This window comes from Echiichthys vipera (genome assembly GCF_963691815.1).
Source record: "Echiichthys vipera genome assembly, chromosome: 2".
In the NCBI taxonomy this organism is placed as follows: domain Eukaryota; kingdom Metazoa; phylum Chordata; class Actinopteri; order Perciformes; family Trachinidae; genus Echiichthys; species Echiichthys vipera.
Window position 1 is genome coordinate 34700507 of NC_139827.1, and position 23180 is coordinate 34723686.

The window sequence follows — 23180 nt, forward strand, 5'->3', positions numbered from 1 at the left end:
ACAATTAGGTTGTTTTTAAAAAACTCAGATCTTTTTAAACAACAAGAAACACAGCACTGCTGCGTTGGAGAAATACGAGGCTTGACCAGCTTGGACCTGGAAATCCTATTTTGAAAGGGTGTGAGTGGGTATTGACATTATTATCAAATTCATTTCCCAATGTCCCATTCAGTCTCAATTATGCCTATATGGTCATTATGAAAATGCATCAATCCAAATGCTGAGGAGAGGTGGAGGAGAGTACCAACGTTGATCTGTGCTCCTCCTGGTGGCTAAAGGGGGTGTTTTTGTGGAGATCATCCGACATGACTTGATGACTCCAACAGTCATTTATTCACAGAGAAACAGAACATGAAGTGTCTGTTGAGTATGTTCATAAAGAGCACAAGATGTAAAGATCTAATGGAATAAATACTTTTGGTAGCAGAACATTTTCATCAGCATTCATGTCACGGTTGAATCCTCTTTATTCATAGTGCACTGCAGTTAGTCAGTTATGCCTCGTCTCAGTCAAATTTCATTTTATTTCATCTTCATTTGGCCTAAAACACAAACTTGAATGTGTCAATCTTTGCCAGTTCAGTTTGAAAAGAGTAGAATTTTATCTGCAAATCAGGTTTCACACTCCGGCCTTAGTCAGTGTCACTCTTTCATTGGGATATTTTCCTTTTTAGGGAGAAAAAACATGTTTTCCTCAAGACACTTTAAAGCTTTATCTGTTCACCTTCTCAAAATGTCAAAGTACACACGCAATATCAGTAAGTCAAAGAATGAAAATCAGTGTTGATGCAAAGACTTCTCAGAAGCTGCAACACAAAAATCGTTTTTAAAACATCTCATGTACCCCCGTCAGTACTTCCACCCCTAGGGGTACCGTGAGAAAACCCTGACAAACACAGCCCATATCACTGCGTGGAACTGCATTGACCCAAAATTTCAGACTAAGACACATTTATCCAGTTCAAAATGTGTGTACTTTTCCCCACACATTAACTGGTATTTATAGAGGGAGAATGTGCGCTGAGAACACTTCAGATCAGCGTACACACAGATTTATCTGAGATAGCTGCAGGTGAAAAGATGAGGAGGAGATTGAATAGAAGTTAAGAGATGAGAAACTTTGTTTTTAGATTGTTTATCAATTTTACTGATACTATTATTATTATTTTTCCAGGCTGCACAGCATTCTGTAAAATGTCAATTAAAGGTGCATTTATAAACTGTATGAATGATTTATGATTGATTCTCTTTATTTACATTTGAGCATCATCGCCTGGTGAATGTTTGGTTTAACTTGGTGGTGTGGTGGTTAGCACTGTCGCCTCACAGCGAGAAGGTTCTAGGTTCGCAGCCCAGCTGTGGCCTTTTTGTGTGGAGTTTGCATGTTCTCCCCGTGTCTGTGTGGGCTTTCTCCGGGTTCTCTGGTGTCCTCCCACAGTCCAAAGACGTGCAGGTATTAGGTTAAATGGTGACTCTAAAATTGCCCGTAGGTGTGAATGGTTGTCTGTCTCTGTTTGTCTATATGTGCCCTGTGATAGACTGCCGTCCTGTCCAGGGTTGTACCCCTCCTCACGCCCGATGTCAGCTGGGATCGGCTCCAGCCCCCCGCGACCCCGACAGGGACAAGCGGTTGAAGATGAATGAGTGAATGAACTGTGAAGCATGTTCAGTCTGTTTCAACGTGAATGAATTACTTATCATCCTTCTGATGTTTAATAATAATGATGATTTTACCACCACGATCGTTTGCAGAAACATGACGAATTAGCTATACCAATGCTAAAAATAGCTACAGCCGTACGTAATGACAGCTGCTCTTACTGCCACACAGGTCTAATGAGTGGTGCAGTGGGACGCATCTTTTGACATGCAAATAAGGTTTAAGGGTGTTTCTACAACCATTTATAGCTACCTGGGGGAGTGGAGATGAGGCTTGTACATGTGTGCCCCGCTCAGCAATGACTGAGATTTATAAAAAAGAGTCAGGCATACATGCAAATTCCTGTCTTTGTGTGTACACAGTTTTACTTGTGAATCTACACATGTAGTTTTCTGCTTTTGGCCCCTCATGTAGAGGTCAATATCACTCCCACACAACAGTCTAACCAGGGTTTCTGTCCTGTTCAAACAGTGACTGTTTCTCTCCTCAACATTCCTGTTAGCTGACATGGTATCAGATACCGTGTGTGTGTGTGTGTGTGTGTGTGTGTGTGTGTGTGTGTGTGTGTGTGTGTGTGTGTGTGTGTGTGTGTGTGTGTGTGTGTGTGTGTGTGTGTGTGTGTGTGTGTGTGTGTGTGTGTGTATGTGTGTGCGTGCGCGCGCTTGCTTGTGTGCGTGTGTCAAACAGCCATGGTATCATATAGACTCCATAGTTAATCTTTGCAGACAAAACACTCACCAACTGCCACATACCTTTACCCTATACACTGTTCTCTCTGACCCTCTTTTAAAGCAACATACACACAAAGTGAAACACACATATACGCGCACACACACACACACACACACACACACACACACCACATGATACCATGACTGTGTCTCTCCCTTTTAACCCAAGCAGTTTTCTTCTGTGAACCCCAGACAATGTCAGGAGAATCCAAATCTTTCTCACATGCAGCACACAACAGGAGTTACTCCGTCTCAGATGTGTTCTCATTTAGTGGGAATACTCTGTTTGCATTAGGCGAGGGATGGGGCCTCGGCAGTGTGTGCAGGAGGGGGGACTTGACGACTATTACACTGCTGTGAATTTGATCATAAATGACCGACAGATGACAGAGGTTACTGAATCTCGTCGTCTCTCCAGTTAGACATTTTTGTTGCCATCTTTGTAAATCACCTATCTTCTTCGCCCTTGGATGTTTGTTTACTTCCAGTTTGGGCGAGCGCATGATAGTGACATCATAAAAATGCCCACTTGCTCGCTATGAATTCTCTGCACAATGAACTGCTCTATTCTCACATGGGCTCAAACTCGTTCTCACATACAGCTCCTCCAGGTAATGTCTAGATAAATTCAGGGTTGCAGTACATGTGTGAAAGCACCTCCTGACTCCAGGCATATGTTTCCATTTGTGAGCGGACTTAAATATACAACAGGGTGAACCCCTTAATGCTGGGAATAACATAAGCACATCCAATCATACATACACGGAACTCAGAGACAAACAGTTTAGCAGGCTTTTCCTCCGTCCCCTGATTTACTGCTTTGCTCCGGATGTAATTCTGCAGTAATGAATATTTGGATTACTTTACTATCTGAAGGTGTATGTACGAACATTGAATGAGGACAGCCTGAATGGCTCCATTTTATGAAGTAATCTGAATCTGCTTTGGATGGTAGTAGAAAATAGTTTTCTTTTTTGCATTATTTCTGATTTAAACTTGTCAGTTACTTTACTGGAGGACCTTGTACCTGATGATTAACAGATTACAGGGAACACTGCACTTTAAAGTAAACAGAACGCCAAATCCGTCCTAATTTTTCATCATGACGGGCACACTGCGAGAAAGAGCTGCCTAAACCTGAGTAATGCTGAGATTTCTTTGAGATTGATTGAGCTAAATTAGTGAGCAAGTGAGGGATTTATCCAGGCTGTGTAACCCGATCACCATGCCTGTGCCATGTTGTGGATAATCTTGATCACAACGGCTTCTCATGTACCATTATATTACCTTAATGAGATCAAATATACTGTATCCTATCTGACTTTCCATACGAAAAAGTGTATCTGAATATGAAATACAACATTTTGCAGAATGTTTTACCAACTTTTTAGTGATGGAAAGATGTCGATTCATATGTTGCTTACATCCCATCACACTCATACAATATTTCCCACCATGCTCAACAAACCCGTTGCATGTATTGGGAAATCTGTGATGATGCTCTTGAGAAAAACACAGGTATTTTCAAAATAAGAGCCATTCAAAAATGATTTGCTGTTTCTCTAAAGACATGCATGAAATGTATGTTTACCATTTTTCCAGGGAAAGACAGTACGGAACACTTGGACAGCCTAGACTTTTATAAACGCAAATTACACAGCCTACCTTCAAAGACCGCACTTCAGAAGAAAATATCAAATAAAGGCCTTTTTTGTCTGAAATGTGAAACACTGACACTGATTCAATTTCAGCCCCACTTGTATACAGCTGGTATATATGGTGAGTGACAGAATGTGAAAGTGGAGATAGTGACAGTAAAGAAGTGTGTTATGGGCTCATATTGGGTACCTAGGAGAATGGGGAATGGGGTGATATGTGACAGGAGAGTGTGAATGTCCTCATTTAGAAGTGGTAATCCCACCATTGACACATACACATTAAAACGCTTGTACCCTCTGACAAGCACACACAAATACAGACACACACAAACAATCATGTGCACAGTTGTGGTGGGACACCCGACACAACTGCTCATTGGACTGAGCAGGTGTTGACCGTCAATCACTCTAACACCCACACACACACACACCCGCACACACACACACACACACACACACACACACACACACACACACACACACACACACACACACACACACACACACACACACACACACACACACACACACACACACACACACACACACAAACACACACACACACACACACACACACTCTAATGTTCTAATGTCTTAAATGTCTTAGTATAAAACTAAGAACAGTGCTTATTATTACAGTAATATTATACATTTTTAATAAAACAATAAGCTATCTTCAGTAGCAACTTGTCAACCTTTTGAGGAATGACTTCATTCATTTTTGCCTTCAGGCAGGATAATAATTCTGGGTTACGTTTATTTTAGAAAATCTGTTTTCTTTTGGCAAATTTATCTCAAAGCACACGTTTCCTCCTCAGTTCAGTTTTACTTCTTTCCTGACTTTTTAATAATGAACCTAATATAAAAGACCAATAACAATAACAGTGGCAACTGAGGAGTAACAACATTACCATGGCAACTTTACCTCGTTCCTGCTGAAGTTTGGGAACAACTTACTAACCTCAGAGGATTGTGTTGGAGATGTCTCTTTTATTCTTTTTATATATTGTTCTATCACTTTTAAGACTAGTGATGGAACAATATATAAAAATGTGAATTTCCATTATGGGGACATTTCTGAATATTATCACGAGTGACTGGACCGGTGAGTTGACGGCAGTTTGCTTCAGTTTTTCCTCTAAGTGTAACATGAATTTGACCATAAGTTACAGCTCAACTCAAGTAGAATTCATTTTATTATACAGAAAATCATCTCCTCATTCCATGCGGCCTTTTAAAAGATGGAGTAGAAAGTTTCTGTTACATGTACATTAACATTGCTGTGCACATATTTATCAACCGTAACAGCAGATGTGAGTATGATCATTTAATATTCTCTCCGTCCCACTGCAATTGTTTATAACATACTATACCATGATTATGACGACCTTATTTGAGATGGTTTAAACAAGTAAAGAGTCATGAGATTACTTCTGTTATGATTTGACACTAAAATAAAAAAAATATTTGAATTAAAAAGATTGTTCTCTCAAAAAATGTGTCCTATCTGTGATGCATACAAATGTTTGTTTCTTAACAAAATGTAAGGTAAAGTGAATCCAGAGTTTAAGTATATTTTTGATGATTATCGGGGTTATATCATGAATCATATGTTTTTTGGTAGGATAATCATCACATAAAATGTTCATATTGTCCCATGCCTATGTATAGTCTCTATGAAGGGCAGTAGGTAGATATTTTCAATAAACCGAATTAAAATGAGTCCTAAAAGTACCTCTGAATGTATTTAATACCTTTCACGCATTCATTAACAAGTGAGTGGTCTCATTAACATTTCAATAAGCCAGTTAAATCTTGGAGCACACTGTAAACTCACTGCTCTCCTGACAGGACATCATGTACGATGGACATTTACAAAAAAATCACACACTCTTTATATAGGTTTGTCTGTGTGTCTGCATGAAGAGAAAGAGAAACTACATAGTGTAAATGAAATGATTTTTTAGCGTGTCTGTGTGTGTGTGTGTGTGTGTGTGTGTGTGTGTGTGTGTGTGTGTGTGTGTGTGTGTGTGTGTGTGTGTGTGTGTGTGTGTGTGTGTATGTGCATGTGTGTGGGGGGGACTGTAGGGACAAATCTGATGTCCATTGTTAGACATGCCCACTATCTACACATTAGTTACAGCAATTTTCTCCCTGAGGATCCGTAACCTTTCTGTGTACTGGCTTTGTTACTTGCTGTCACACTAAAACACATACACACACACACACACACACACACACACACACACACACACACACACACACACACACACACACACACACACACACACACACACACACACACACACACACACATAGCCACAGCCTCCTTGTGTCACTCCTATTGTCAGAGACACTTAAATGCAGGTTGTAGAATTGTGCGTTTGAGCTGCAATTATTAGCGGACTACCAGATTAGTTATGGTTGACAACATGCTAGTCTCAGCTAAGCACACTGTGGTTACAGTCACTTCACACTTGATTATCCTTGCTCTGTCTGTCTGCTGTAATTGATTTGAACTTAAACGCTCATAAAAGACGTATAGACTAGTTAGTCTGCTATCTGTAGCCCTACTGCGTGTTTTTGCTTTTTGTCTTGGTACAGTATATATCCCAGCATGATGAAAACCTCATGTCGCTCTAATCTCACAAGAAACACTGTGTCCAGCCCACATTCAGCTGCCAAACATGCCTGGATTGATATGACTAGAACTTGCAGTGGAGATGATGGAAATACCAGGACTAATATTCTTGGATGAAAGCTGATTCACTGCCTTGAAAGGTTTTTATTGTCGTGCAAAATAAATCTAAACATTGCCAGGATGGAGCTGTATTTTCCAAATGTGTTTTATTTGAGTGGGTGAGAAACAGATTTAAACCATTGTGGGAAAACTACAGATGTATTTGCGTTCATCTCTATCAAAGCTGACTATTTGCATTTTCATATTTGACATCGTTCATTAAACGCGAACACGTGAGAACATTGGTAAACTTTAAAAACAAATGCAGTTCCTCCCCCTGAGAGGATGATTGTGCCTGTGTTTCTCTGCTGTACAATAATAATAATAATAATAATAATAATAATAATAATAATAATAATAATAATAATAATAATAATAATAATATACTTTATTTGTATAGCACCTTTCATTCATTATATGCAGCCCAAAGTGCCTTACAACAAAGAAATGACATGCACCAAGTGCTTCACATTAAAAAGACACAAAATGAACATAAAAACAGTTATATATGTGCCAAAATATGAAGATAAGATAAAAGATAAAACCCACAGAAAAAAAGGTAAAACAAGCTAACAATAAAATACATAAACTACATCTTCACATGAATAAGAGCCGCTTAATAATACAATAAAAAGAGAGTAAGGATTAAAAATAGATAATAGAATTAAAGTTCAGTTAAAATTGGGTAAAAATGGCGATCGTTAGCGCAAAGCTAAAGTGAAGAGAGGTTTTAGCTGACTTTTAAAAATATTTAGCAAGCTGGCCTCCCTGATGTCTAATAAAGAGGGAAGTGAACCATCCATCCAGAATACTGTATTTCATCATGATCTGCTTTCCAAGCATGACAGCATGACTATCACATGTCACTGTCATCATGTGTCTACCCATAACACCCTCTGTTTTGGCTCATTTCTGTGGTTGGTGTGACTTACATTTGCAGCTGTGTTTTCAGTTATTGGGGTTTTATCGGTATCTTCCATGTTTTTTCCCAGTATTCATCTTCACAACCCAAGAGAATTACAACTTTATAATTAATTGCTATAGGCATGATGTTGGTGATGAAAGGCAGGGAGTGATAGCTTGTGATAGAATTTTGAATATGAGTTTTCACAGGGTTTTCATATAAACTTGTAAAAAAGAAGTTTTGCATCCTCTTTCTCTCTGAATAAAATGTGACTATTTTTCATTTATACTCCACCGAGGGATGAGGCTCTTTAATATGGCCATTAATAAAGAAGTGGCAGGCATAAAAATATACCCATTAAATACACACACAGAGAAGAGGACACAGACAAATATACTTCTACTTCAGTGCAACAAGGAGTTCTTCATTTCAACAAACATTTAGTTTGTTCTTACAAACTGAAACTAAAAGCACAACATCCATGAACTTTAACAGTTTTAAAATCGCATACAATGTACAAGTAATATGAAAACGTGGGGAATGTGATGCAAGTTGCAACAGAGCACAATTTTGAGGTTTGCTCCCCTAATATGAAGCCTAAAAATGTAACCTAAAACATGTGAGGATGTCTTTCGGTCTGTCATACATTTTCTTTTATTGGTTTACCACAAAGTTTCGCACTTGGACATGAAGTGAATTTGACCGCTGCAATGTTTTTGCAGTCTGTTTAACACAAACAGTCAACGAATGTAGCCTCACGGCCATCATTCAGTTCAGGGTAGGCACACATGTTGTTACAGTTGACACTTTTTCAATTTGAGTCACACATCACCTTGAAGAAATCCACTTCTGTTCACATCTTTTTTTGGCATGTCAAAACACACCTGAAGATGACATGTCACTGTCCTGCAAGCAACGAAGCATCCGATCACAGCGTTAGCAGTCAAAACATTGTGGCTAACATTGTGCTGTATTTCAAGACAGATTCAATGTTATTGCTTTAGTAGATTTAAAATATACACACAGAGAAGACAGCACAGACAAATATACCTCTAATTCAGTGCAACAAGATTTTGAGTTTTGCTCCCCTAATATGAAGCCTAAAAATGTACCCTAAAACATGAGGATGTCTTTGGGTTCACGTGTGGGTGAGGTGTGTATCACTACACCTGCTGATTGGCACACTTTAGCTAAGCCAGCCTGTCCGTGGGTATAGGCATTTGTAACTTGCTGACTGGATAAAAAGGTTGTGAGAGTGTGTTTGTCATCTCCAGCTTTCTTTTGAATTACAAAAGAAAAAATACACGAGTGGGACAAGATATTGGAAACTCCTTTCAAGTAATGCACACACCACCACCCTCGACCACCTAAGCACAAGAATTACCTTTCTGAGTGTGTCAACAAAAACTGAACTTTTATAAGCCTTGTGAGGGTGCATCTGTGGCAGAGCTGGGGTCCGTTTCACAAAGCAGGTTCAAAAAACTCTGAGTCTAACCCTGAACTCTGAGTTGATCTTCTCTGAGATAGGAAACTCTGAGTTTTCGGTTCCAGAACAGCAGATTTGCGTTAGGTTGATCAACTCAGAGTAGTTTGACCTGGAGTTAAGCGCGTGCACCACAACTAAAAAAAGACAGCATCAATGGAGCCCTGATTCGACGAGTCACCATAGCAACGGGGAAGCGGAGGGCTACGCTACAACTGGAAATGGAAATATTAATGCGCTCATACGGAGAGTTTGAGCAGGTTTACACCGCTGCAGCAGCAAAAGAGAGGGAGACGGTGCGGGAGAACATTGCGGCTCGGGTCAGTGCATAAGTTTAAATGTAGTACTGTTGCAATCACAGTAATATCACAGGGGGAACTGCTTGAGTGGTAGCCTATTAATTTATTTAATTCAGGTGCATTCACACGGGGTAGAAGCGCACTTGGCGATGAAGATGAAAACATAAAAACATTGTTCAAACAGGTAAAACATCGGCACAATCTCTGGGTGACGCCTCATTTTGAGCATGTTTTACATTGTAAAGTAAATATTACCGTAAGTGGCTGTTTTATATGTTGATTAAAAAAACTCCCATTTGCAAAAAAAAACGCAGCGCAACACACAATATCTGCTGTGATATGAAACGGTGCCGCTCAAAAAGAGAATTGCCTGGAAATGCAAGAACATCTATAATCAATAGTTTGATAATCATCTCCCGACGAATATTTAATTCTCTGCGCAGAGAATGCTGCACCTTCATCCACGGGATCGTTATCAAAAGGACACGCCATGGTAGTGAAATAGTTGCCACCTAATATAACTTCTAATGTCTGATTTTTGCAATGATTTTCTGAAAAAATAGACAGAACTATACTACACCAAAACTCGCCCGCTGACTGAATGAATGAGGAAATCAAACACCGTGTGTGGCTGAAAGAGGGCGGAGACAGAGAGAAACTCAAGGTTTGCTGAGAAAAACCTGGTCCCGACCAGGTTAGTTTCAGAGAGCATGTTTCCATGGTAACTGACCGAGAGGTTAAGTTACCTCTCTTTGTGAAACAGGCTAGAGTTACCCCTCTGTCTCTGGTTTGAGTTACCTCCCTTTGTGAAACGGAAAACTCAGAGTTTCCCTCATTTCAGGGTTAACAGACTCAGAGTTTTCAATAAACCTGCTTTGTGAAACAGGCCCCTGTTGTATTGGATTAGATTCTACATGTGTACCTGGTTCATATGCAATGTTACAATAACATACACACAACAATTCGCATGGTACAAAAGGTGACATTGAGTTTAAGCAACAGAGCACTCTACTATGTCACCTGATTTCCTTTGCTCTGGATGTTTTTCTACAGTAATATATTAGTGGAATGAATAAGAATTACAGTGCATTACTTTTTATGTAGTAGTTCTATGTAGTAGTTCACCCATCGTCAAGTCTCTGCTACAACAAAAATTACAAATTACAAAAGCAGCAGAAAACAACAGTATGTATAGATAAGGGCTGGGACTTTAACGCGTTGATTACGATAAGTTAATTACAGAAATAATAACACAACAAAAAAATTGTAAATTAATGCAATTAATCACAATTTTTTTTGCGCGCGCAGTGCTACTCATTGCACGGGTTCCAGCCCGGCCCGTAATACTGACGCACAAGACACAACACGAGAAAAAATGAAACCAATGAAAAGCAACAGGGCTCTCAGGTGTCACGCACGCTTTCCGGCCTTTTATTCACACACATTGTATTTTTCATGCAGAAAAACATTTTATAATAAGCTGCTCTCACTATGGAACCGGCAGGAAACAAGCTCGTCTCCTCCATATGTATAATGTATAATGTCAATATATAATTCATTTATACAGTCTATGGTCTCCTCTGGAGCTCAGTCGAGCTGCCACTTACCAGCCAATCAAACAAAAGCTGGGGCTACACAATGGCCAATCAGAAAATAGCACTATCGTGTCTGGGTAAGATTTAACCCAACAACCAATGAAAAAGAAGCATAGATTTATTCACGTGATTTTTTTTTTTCCTTTAGTATTTTTATTCACACAAATAGACTTACAACACTGATTACTGTTCAATCTTCAAACAATTTAACAATAGTAACAATAACAGTATCTCTCGAAGTAGTGCATATATCATAAATTAAACAAAACATTGAAGTACATCAATCATTACAGATCAAATTCATGACACATGTCTTTGGTTTTCACAGCTTTACAGTTGGTGCAGTACTTTAGTGTGTCCAGGGAAGAGTTAAAGTAAGAAATGAAAGCAATAAAATGAGGTTTCTGCTTTGCAAATTTAGTTGTATGTCTATATAATTTACCTAATAATAATAACATACAACTTTCTGATAGGAAATATATTTTCAAAAATACCCCAAAAAATAAAAGTCAGTAACCTTAAAAAGAGGTTGATTTCATGCCACAGTGTTTGACTAAAAGAGCGTTCCCTAAAAAGATGCAGTGTTGTTTCATATGTGATGTGACAAAAGGAGCAGAGACAATCAACATTTAACATAAATCTTACAATAACAGAATAACAGGGTAATATATATGTGCAGTCATTTCAGAGACACCTCTCACACCTTATTTGAGAAAAAATATCCTGGGTAATAACCATGTTTTTTCCATCCTATATCAAAATACCAATTATTCCCAAAAATATAGAAGCAGCTCTACTAATTGTGCATCATTGTATTAATCGCCTTATACATCTATTATTAGTTTTATAGTCAAAAAAGGATCTGAGTTTCCTATAGCTTATCAAATGTTGCATCTTAAGTCAAATGTTGATATGCGATTAATCACGATTAATTAATTACAAAGCCTCTAATTAATTTGATTTTTTTTTTTAATATTGTCCCACCACTAGTGTAGATAAATGAAACTGATTCCTCCACTAAAGTTACATCATGCCATATTAGGCGTGGATCTACAAGCTATACACCAGGTTTCCGCAAGTGTTATGGTGATCTCGTGATTATTAAGCATTAACAGCATTATTTGTGTTTTCATGAACAGTAATTAATAGAAACACACTCATTTACATTTTATTTCCCATAGAACCTCTTGGGTGCACTTAATCCTGCAGTGATATGTGTTCATGCACTACATGATTGTCCTCTGATCATGTTATTGCAAGGGGAATAGACTCCCAGAATCCTATTAGCTATTAGCCCTGACCATTCAGTCTGGGACTGGCTTACAGCAGGGACAGCAGGTAACTGGCATTAACCAGCAGACGGGAGACAGCAGTGCTGTGAGCCCTGAGGAGCACGACTGAGAAACAATCATTCACAGCACTCCACTTAAAGTGAAAAGTTACACTAATGGGTTTTCTCTGACCTTTGACTGGTGATCATCACATCAGGTGAATGCTTGTTAATCTCCCAAAGGCCCATGTCAGATTGATACACTGCTAGACTAAACACTGTGTTTTCAATTAGCTACCAAAGGCCAAATACTCAACAGTTTATCTAACAAAGTCAAGGAAGTATACGCAAAAGTAGTGCACTTTATTTTTGTGGATGTTGAACATGTCTACTCTATATTAATGTCTGACTAAGATTTTACCGTTGCCATGATTTGATATAAGCATCATTGCACTGTAAGGAATTTCTGGTAGGGCTGACAGATATGGGCTTTTTGAGAGGAAAATGACTGATTACCAGCATGGTGGCCATTAAAGTGAATTTTTGAGCTGAAATAAATTATCCATGTGGATTTTTGCACCATTATGACTGCAAATATACGTAGAATGCTGCTTTAAATGATCTAAGAAGAACAAAGAATATTTAACATTGTTATACATACAATCATGGCTTCAAATTGACACCCCCCAACCAGCCAAATGCGGTAAAAATTAACTTTGGCGGGTAATATTGTAAAGAAACTAGACAATTTGAATGTTGATGAATGAAGAAAATAACTCTGCCTCTGTTTGAGTTGGCAGACTGCAGAAACGATGTGACCAAGGTTCAAAACTTTCTGAAGTTACCAGCCAATCAGAATTTCCACTAGCCATTTTTTTCCAGTTGATAATAAGAGAAATTATGAGTTTCACTGAATGCATTTGATCATCTTATTAACATATTTGGCATGAAAACACATATCAAGTACAAAACATACAACAAAATATAGACAGAAAGTGCAAACATTTATTTTCAAGTTTGGGATCTGTATATCTATCTATCTATATATCTATCTATCTATCTATCTATCTCTGGTGATGACTTCTCTCATGGTCCTTTACTGCCTCGACTTTAAAATTACTAGTTCTCACTAGAAAATGTTCGTTTGATGATCAAACACAAACCATCCACGACTTGTCAGCCATTTGGCATTCAATTTTATTTTATTTGTTTCTTTGTCGATATCCTCATCACCTGCCTCTTTCCTCTTCTCACCCCCAGAAGTCTGTCCAACCACCGCCGCATTTAGTTTATCTGAACTTTTGACTTTACAAACATTAGCTAACTCCCTCCTCTTTAGTCATTTAGTTTAATCTGAACTTTTGACTTTACTAACATTAGCTAACTCCCTCCTCTTTAGTCATTTAGTTTATCGTAACTTTTGACTTTACTTTACTAACGTTAGCCAACTCCCTCCTCTTTAGTCATTTAGTTTATCGTAACTTTTGACTTTACTTTACTAACATTAGCTAACTCCCTCCTCTTTAATCATTTAGTTTAATCTGAACTTTTGACTTTACTTTATTAACGTTAGCTAACTCCCTCCTCTTTAGTCATTTAGTTTAATCTGAACTTTTGACTTTACTTGACTAACATTAGCTAACTCCCTCCTCTTTAGTCATTTAGTTTAATCTGAACTTTTGACTTTACTAACATTAGCTAACTCCCTCCTCTTTAGTCATTTAGTTGAATCTGAACTTTTGACTTTACTTTACTAACGTTAGCTAACTCCCTCCTCTTTCGTCATTTAGTTTAATCTGAATTTTTGACTTCACTAATGTTAGCATTAGCTAACTCCCTCCTCTTTAGTCATTTAGTTTAATCTGAACTTTTGACTTTACTTTATTAACGTTAGCTAACTATCTCCTCTTTAGTCATTTAGTTTATTCTGAACTTTTGACTTTACTTTACTAGCGTTAGCTAACTCCCTCCTCTTTAGTCATTTAGTTTAATCTGAACTTTTGACTTTACTTGATTAACATTAGCTAACTCCCTCCTCTTTAGTCATTTAGTTTAATCTGAACTTTTGACTTTACTAACATTAGCTAACTCCCTCCTCTTTAGTCATTTAGTTGAATCTGAACTTTTGACTTTACTTTACTAACGTTAGCTAACTCCCTCCTTTTTCGTCATTTAGTTTAATCTGAACTTTTGACTTTACTTTACTAACGTTAGCTAACTCCTTCCTCTTTAGTCATTTAGTTTAATCTGAACTTTTGACTTTACTTTACTAACGTTAGCTAACTCCCTCCTCTTTAGTCATTTAGTTTAATCTGAACTTTTGACTTTACTTTACTAACATTAGCTAACTCCCTCCTCTTTAGTCATTTAGTTTAATATGAACTTTTGACTTTACTTTACTAACGTTAACTAACTCCCTCCTCTTTAGTCATTTAGTTTATTCTGAACTTTTGACTTTACTTTACTAACATTAGCTAACTCCCTCCTCTTTAGTCATTTAGTTTAATATGAACTTTTGACTTTACTTTACTAACGTTAGCTAACTCCCTCCTCTTTAGTCATTTAGTTTATTCTGAACTTTTGACTTTACTTTACTAGCGTTAGCTAACTCCCTCCTCTTTAGTCATTTAGTTTAAACTGAACTTTTGACTTTACTTTACTAACGTTAGCTAACTCCCTCCTCTTTAGACATTTAGTTTAATCTGAACTTTTGACTTTACTTTACTAACGTTAGCTAACTCCCTCCTCTTTAGTCATTTAGTTTAATCTGAACTTTTGACTTTACTTTACTAACGTTAGCTAACTCCCTCCTCTTTAGTCATTTAGTTTAATCTGAACTTTTGACTTGACTTTACTAAAGTTAGCGAACTCCCTCCTCTTTAGTAATTTAGTTTAATCTGAACTTTGGACTTTACTTTACTAAAGTTAGCTAACTCCCTCCTCTTTAGTAATTTAGTTTAATCGGAACTTTTGACTTTACTAACATTAGCTAACTCCCTCCTCTTTAGTCATTTAGTTTAAACTGATCTTTTGACTTTACTTTACTAACATTAGCTAACTCCCGCCTCTTTAGTCATTTACTTTAATCTGAATTTTTGACTTTACTAACTTTAGCTAACTCCCTCCTCTTTAGTCATTTAGTTTAATCTGAACTTTTGACTTTACTAACGTAAGCTAACTCCCTTCTCTTTAGTCATTTAGTTTAATCTGAATTTTTGACTTTACTAATACTCTAATTTCTGACATTAGTTTGCACCTCATTAAAGAACAGAGTTTATGAAACAACCTCTTCATGTCATCACCCAAAGCATGTGAAATGGGTGAGTAAATTCATCTTATGCTATGGATGGAATTCTTAATTAAATGCTTTGATATCTACGACTCACCTACAAAAGACAGTTATGCTCAGTGTCTTTGTGTCTCTGTAGTTCTGTTACCATTCTCTTATTTAGTCACTCTCTCCCTGAAACTCCTCCTTCTTCTATCTCTCTCTTCACATCTTGCCTAGAGGCAGGTATTAATTGAAGGACCCTTGTTATAATAGGTTCTAATTGTTAATCACACAGCCTTGTTAGAGAGCAGTCTGATTGTAATTACAGATGCTCGTTAGCCAGGATTCTGTCATTAATTAGACATTATGACCTTGTGTACTGCAGCCTTACATGTCTGTGGTTTTATTGTGAACATTTCCCTGTGGAAACTTCTAAAGACAGCTTTTTCAATGATAAAAAATAACTGTTATGTTTTTATGTAACAACAGTACAAATGTAATTAACTTTGTATAGTCCTTTGTCCCTTGGTTGGCTTGTTCTAACACATCAAGTGTTTTGACACATTCTTGTTTTGATGAAACCAATAAAAGATGAGTCATCCAACTCAATGAGCTTAATATGTGGTTAAAGCAATCATCATAATACTAATCTAAACAAATATAGTTAATTTTGTAGTTGTATGTTACATTTCCCACTCATTAATAGATGATGAATTATGGATTATAAATGAGTGAGGACTGGTGGCAGAAGGTGGTCATGTTTGAGTTAAGGGAACAACAAAATGCATGTCTCACAGGCTTCATTAATCAAGCTAATGAGCATAACAAAGCTTTGTCACTCAACTGTGCAAACAGTACACCACTATGAGCTCATTGTGACCGACTTGTATGTAAATTGTATTGTGGCAGGTCACTGCAATGTGTCCATCCCAAGTCAATTTTAACAAACACATCCAAACCTGAGTCTGTTTCTGTTCCTCCCTGCAATATTTAAAACTGACCTACTGACTAAATAGCACAGAGGATGGGTGGGATAGACCTGCTTTTATTGAAGAATAGCATTAATAATGAGGCTCAACTGATTTGACACATTGCAGTTCCTATAACTTCTTCAAAATGAAAGACATCCTGCTGGTTTGCTACTGGAAGGCTCTTAATGTGAAGGAGTAACAGCTGTCAAAATGAAGCTTCATGAAGCATCAGTTGTATTTGTTGAGTCCACTAGATGGAGCTCTTGGTTTAAAGAAAAAGGCTCAGTGTGTTTTTTAAACCCTTTGTTGAACAAAGAGCTCCATCTAGTGGACAATGCTTCATGAAGCTTCATTTGGACATCACTAGTTACAGCAGGAACGGTTGGATTGCATCAGCAGTAACTTAAAACAAGGTATTCTCATCAGCAGGTTCCTTTGATATCTTATGAAAGGGTGACGGTTAAGTTTAGACAACAGAAGGGACAGTTAAGTTAAGACAACAAAAAGTGATGGTTAAGTTTAGGCAACAAAAGGTGACAGTTAAGTTAAAACAACAAAAAGTGACAGTTAAGTCTAGGCAACAAAAGGTGACGGTTAAGTCAAGGCAACAAAAGGTGACGGTTAAGTCTAGACAACAAAAGGTGACGTTTAAGTTTGAACAGCAAAAGATGACGGTTAAGTTTAGACAACAAAAGGTGACCATTAAGTTTAGACAACAAAAGCTGATGGTTAAGTTTAGACAACAAAAGGTGACGGTTAAGTTTAGACAACAAAAGGTGAAAGTTAAGTTTAGACGACAAAAGGTGACTTAAGTTTAGACAACAAAATGTCACATTTAAGTTTAGACAACAAAAGGTGATGGTTAAGTTTAATCAACAAAAGATGACGGATAAGTTAATACAACAAAAGGTGATGGTTAAGTTTAGACAACAAAAGGTGATGGTTAAGTTTATACAACAAAAGATGACAGTTAAGTTTAGACAACATATGTGACGGTTAAGTTTATACAACAAAAGGTGAAAGTTAAGTTTAGACAACAAAAGGTGACAGTTAAGTTTAGACAACAAATGGTGACGGTTAAGTTTATACAACAAAAGGTGAAAGTTAAGTTTAGAAAACAAAAGGTGAAAGTTAAGTTTAGACAACAAAAAGTGACGGTTAAGTTTATACAACTAAGCACCACCCCACTATGCACGTTTTAGCCTTTAATATTACGTCACCTGATTTCCTTATTTGCTCCAGATGTAATTTTTACAGTAATACATTTGCTGATTAGATACAAATTACAGTGCTGTACTTTTCATAGCTATACAGTACTTTATATATGAAGAGTGAATGAGAACAGGCCGCTGATAAAGCTGAAAGTATGCTTTAAGCAGTGAAATAAAGCTGATATGTGAATGTGCAAACAGGAACCCAACCCACGGAGATTCAAGTTGAAGATAATAAAGTGCGGAGAGCTGAACACAGACACTTTCTGTTAAAGAAAAACAGGGATAATAATTTGGGTTTTATGTCCATTGCCTGCACTGGTTATTGGTTCAGTTGGCTATTATAAGACTGTCCTCACTAAAGCAGTTGTAAAGATCTCATAGCCAGCATGACTTGCAGACAGTTACATATGTCAAGTGACTTGACTTGAAAATGCCATTATCCTCTTTAGTACCAGACACCTAATAGCTGTGCATATGCACTTGACAGAAGTGCTGTTTTGGGAAATTAGTGCTTATGGAAATGCAAAAACTCTTAATGTCCAAGATGCATCATTATCAGGACACAGAGCTTAGGTCTGGTAAACGTGAATATGCAGGGTAGTTTATGAGGCATAACCTTACAGCACTTGTAGATACGGCATGAAACGGAAACAGTGTGTGGCAATGTGCAGTTCATTTTCTGTGTGTAAACAAAGACGATATAACCTACTAATGTACCACAACTAAATTCTCTCTCTCTCTCTCTCTCTCTCTCTCTCTCTCTCTCTCTCTCTCTCTCCCGCTCTCTCTCTCTCTCTCTCTCTCTCTCTCTCTCTCTCTCTCTCTCTCTCACCCTCCAGGCACTTCCTCTTTAAGACAGGTACAGGCACCACTCCACTCTTCTCCACGGCAACTCCTGGCTACACTATGGCAACAGGCTCAGTGTACTCCCCACCCACCAGGCCGTTGCCGAGGAATACCCTGTCACGCTCTGCCTTCAAGTTCAAGAAATCCTCCAAGTACTGCTCATGGAGGTAAGATGGAAGGAAATCAAATTCCTGTAGTAATCTGCTTGATTTTTGCTATCAGTGAAATAAAAACTAGGTTCATCTGTTTCTTGTGAGAAAATTTACATACGACCCAACACAAGCATTATCAGTAGTGGTTGGGAGGAGTTGTTGGTGGAAGTGGTGCTGGTCTTTTCTGTGCAATTCATTGAGGTATAGATAAGAATGTCCAAAGCCCTATTTGGACAGGATTAGGTTAATGTGCGGACATGGGGTAAGGTCAGTTTCACCAGGGTGAATGTGCCAGTAATTTTGTGTCAGTAATTATTCTGTAAAATGTCAGAAAAATGAAGGCGATTTTTACCTTCTGTAAAATGGTCCAGAAAGAATAACGCAGGTCAAACTAGTCCCGTTTGAATAAGATCCTAAGTAAAACACATATTGCTATACCCTCACACTGTGTCAATATGTAGTTTCTGTGATTTTTTAAACATGGAGGCGCTTGAAGAAGTGCTTTTATCACTTTTTTTCAATAATTGATTCTGTCCTTTAGTTTCCTGTTTAGTTAGTTTTGTGATATCAGGAAGCTACGTAGCATGCACATGGAGACAGGGAGGTGATGTAGTGCGTAAATCGAGTAACCCCCCCCCCCCGCCACACACACACACACACACACACACACACACACACACACACCTCTGATAGAATAAAGGGATTTCTTAATCCCGTGCTAATTGGCCATTTATATTACAGACGTCCTGAGGTAAATTTATTTTACCCCATGTCCCCGCTCAAAGCTAATCCCGTCAGAATGCGTCTTTACAAATAACAATAGCCTTGGACAGTAGTCTACTTAATGGTCGCAAATGAAGTTGAACGTAAACAAAAAAAACATAAAGCTTTCGAGGCTATTTGGGCTGGACTCAGTGTACCGGTAAGTGCCTGGAATGGAGAGTTGACGTTTCATGATTCTTCTTGCACATCATTTATCAGGAGTCTGGCATGACTGTGTCAACCCATATATGCTTCACCATATATGGATATGCTTCAGATGCCACTGTGTTACTTCTATTATACCTGCAACATCAAACTCAAAAAGGCTCTCCTTTGGCTGTGTCACAAAATTACTACATTTTCAACCTGTCCTCATCTCAGCTCCTCACAGAACCCTTTGGCGTCACTTGTCAATGCCCTGGGTAGCTCTTTTGAACATGGGTTACTGGGGTTAGGTTTAGGCAACAGAACCACTTGATTAGAGTTAGAAAAAGGGTTAAAATAAGTGCGTTTATAGCATAATTTCAGTGACACATGGGACATCAAAAATAATATATAAGTCATAGGGTGTGGTCTATTCCTAGTCTGTAAAGTGTCCTGAGATAACTTTTGTTATGATTTGGCACTATAAATAAAATTGAATTGAATTGAATTGAATTGAATCGACATCAACGGGACACAAACTGCTGTCTTTTGGACAAAAGTCCTGAGCATGGGTGACCCATCCACCACCCCATCCTGCCTACTGATGTGGAATTTGGTGCTCTTTAGCCCATAGCACTTGCTCTGAGCATCTAATATAATCGTGGATGGATTTACAGTTGAAAGCCGAGGGCCGTGACAAAACGATGGCATTTGAAGGCCTGGGACAACTGGCTGACATTACCAACCACGAAAAATATGTCTTTCCTCTGAAACAGAGAAAGGGTTCTTGATATAACTGTCTACAATTTGCTGGAAAATAGGCTTTCCAGGAGCTTGTCAGCAGATAAACGTTTCTCAGAGGTCAGTGCTTCTGAATAGCACCCTGTCTCTCTGTGAAGAACTCTTCTTTCATAGAGAGTACAGAGAGAGGGAATTCAGATTCTCTTCAGCCAAGTCTCCACATACACACACAGTTAGGGTGATATCCCTGAATGGGATAGGGGTATCATGTCAAACTGAAAACATCAGTGCACAGTGGGAAAATTATAGAACAACATTCAGTACAGTATATTCTTCCAGCGTTCTCAGAATACTGTACATGGTATAATGCACAAACATAATGGTAGTGTGTATGCACACATACTTAGTATTCCTTGTTCAACATTTACATTTGCTCCTTTACAGCTGACATTTAGATACATCATTCTTTCTGCTTGCGTTCCCTCTTCCACACAGCACTCCTTTGTCTTATCGTTCACACTCTCCCATCACGCTTCCCCTAAATCTACCATTTCAAATCAAGCTGTCAGGAGCCTTTGCAAAGTATACTGCATGACTCGTTTGGCAAAACTTATTGTAGATTTAACGGCATCCCTCAATCGACCTTCCACACATCACTTTCACAAAATGACACCTCTTGACACCCTGCTGTAATGTAGTGAAAGGAAGAACTGCCAGGAATCTGAAAAGTATAGAGTCACAAAGGAAAGCAGTATTTATACTAGTGAATCAAGCATCCTGTGTTTGTGAGTGGACATTTTGCCTAAACGGGTCTAAATGCTGTTTTTGGAGCGATTTCATCATGGCAACACAGCTCTGGGTTCATCTAAATGGAAGTAGTTTGATATGACATAAAATTGTCAAATTAAAATTGCTTTGGTGTTTTGGGCATAAGCGATGTGCTGGCACATGCAAACTCAAGGCTGAAGGATGAGAGAGAACAGGGACTTTATTTCTCTTCTGTGGAAGGGGACATAACACACGGCCTTGCTACGCTTTTTATGCTGCAGCCTGAGCTCTGTGGCTGATTATTGTAACATAACCACCCTTAAAACCCCGCACCTCACTGCTGCTACGGCAACATGCTGGCACCTCTCCCACACCAGTCACATGCCCGGTCCTGTTCATGTCTGTTCATGTCCTGTTCATGTCTTGTTCATGTCTGTTCGTGTCTATTCATGTCCTGTTCATGTCTGTTCATGTCCTGTTCATGTCTTTTCATGTCCTGTTCATGTCTGTTCATGTCTGTTCATGTCTGTTCATGTCCTGTGCATGTCTGTTCATGTCTGTTCATGTCCTGTTCATGTCTGTTCATGTCCTGTTCATGTCTGTTCATGTCCTATTCATGTCTGTTCATGTCTGTTTGTGTCCTGTTCGTGTCCTGTTCATGTCCTGTCCATGTCCATCATGTCTATTCATGTCTTTTCATGTTCTATTCATGTCCTGTTCAAGTCCTGTTCATGTCCATCATGTCTGTTCATGTCCTGTTCAAGTCCTGTTCATGTCCATCATGTCTATTCATTTATTTTCATGTCCTGTTCATGTCATGTTCAAGTCCTGTTCATGTCCCTTTCATGTCCTGTTCACATCCTTCAGGTCCTTTATGTCCCTTTCATGTCCTGTTCATGTCATGTTCATGTCCAGTTCTGTTCATGTTAAACCCCACCCACAGTCTTTACTTGACTGTAACCAAGTGTTTTTGTTGCCTAAACATAACCACTTTGTTTTGTTTAAATTCACATTAGCCATATGTTCCCTGTGTTTAAAAAACACCACAGAGTGTAATAGTTTAGGGCTACCTTGTATGTTGACAAGTGACACCAAAGAGATCCTGTCAAAGCGGCCATATGTTACAAGACTCACTTCCTGCTGGACAATACCTTACTGACTGCAGCGTTCACAGTGAATATTGACTATTGCAGGAATAGAACGGATGAGAACGGTCAGACAAAACAGAATTTTCTAAGCTGCACTAAAACGTTAGCTTCATTTTGCCCAGGAGACATTGAAGATTGAAATTATATATGTAACAATGATTGATAAATGACTCATTACATAGTTCGATTAAGGATAAATGTAGACACCATAGGCATTTTCAAATATAGTGTACTGTGAGAGTTGGTCATCGATCAACAATTAAACAACTGTGAAGCTGCAACAATAAATCCACAACATGCTGTATTGTGAAGGTTATTTTAGACAAAACAATATATAAGAAGGTGACATCAAGACTGTTTTCTTTCTCAGGTGTACAGCCCTCAGTGCAGTAGGACTCTCTGTGCTGCTCTCTGTCCTGCTCTGTTACTGCATAGGTAAGACCACACACACCTTTTATCTGTCTCTCTCTCTTTCTCTCTCTCTCTTTCATGCACACACACACACGCACACACACACACACACACACACACACACACACGTGCGCGCGCGCGCACGCACACACACACACACACACACACACCAGCACTGTAGATACTTGCACACACATTATTTCAGGCTCAGGATGACAAATGGCACTTTTATTTCTGCTTTGTTAATCCTTCCCCCTCTCTCTCTCTCTCCCTCCCCCTCTCTCTCCCCCCCCCCCCTCTCTCTCTCTCTCTCTCTCTCTCTCTCTCTCTCTCTCTCTCTCTCTCTCCCTTTATCAACTCTATCTACTCGTGTTGCTGCATGTTTCACTCTGTGATATGAGCCCATCAGATA

At 38.5% G+C, this 23180-nt stretch overlaps 1 protein-coding gene across 1 annotated transcript in view; it reads left to right on the forward strand.

The window, feature by feature from the left end:
* Positions 1–23180, forward strand: part of tenm3 (teneurin transmembrane protein 3) — a 261242-nt gene that overhangs the window by 106052 nt on the left and 132010 nt on the right. Inside the window, exons 4-5 of the mRNA XM_083929171.1 lie at positions 18636–18809; positions 22728–22792. Coding sequence (XP_083785297.1) covers positions 18636–18809; positions 22728–22792 — 239 coding nt within the window. The remainder of the gene's footprint in view (positions 1–18635; positions 18810–22727; positions 22793–23180) is intronic.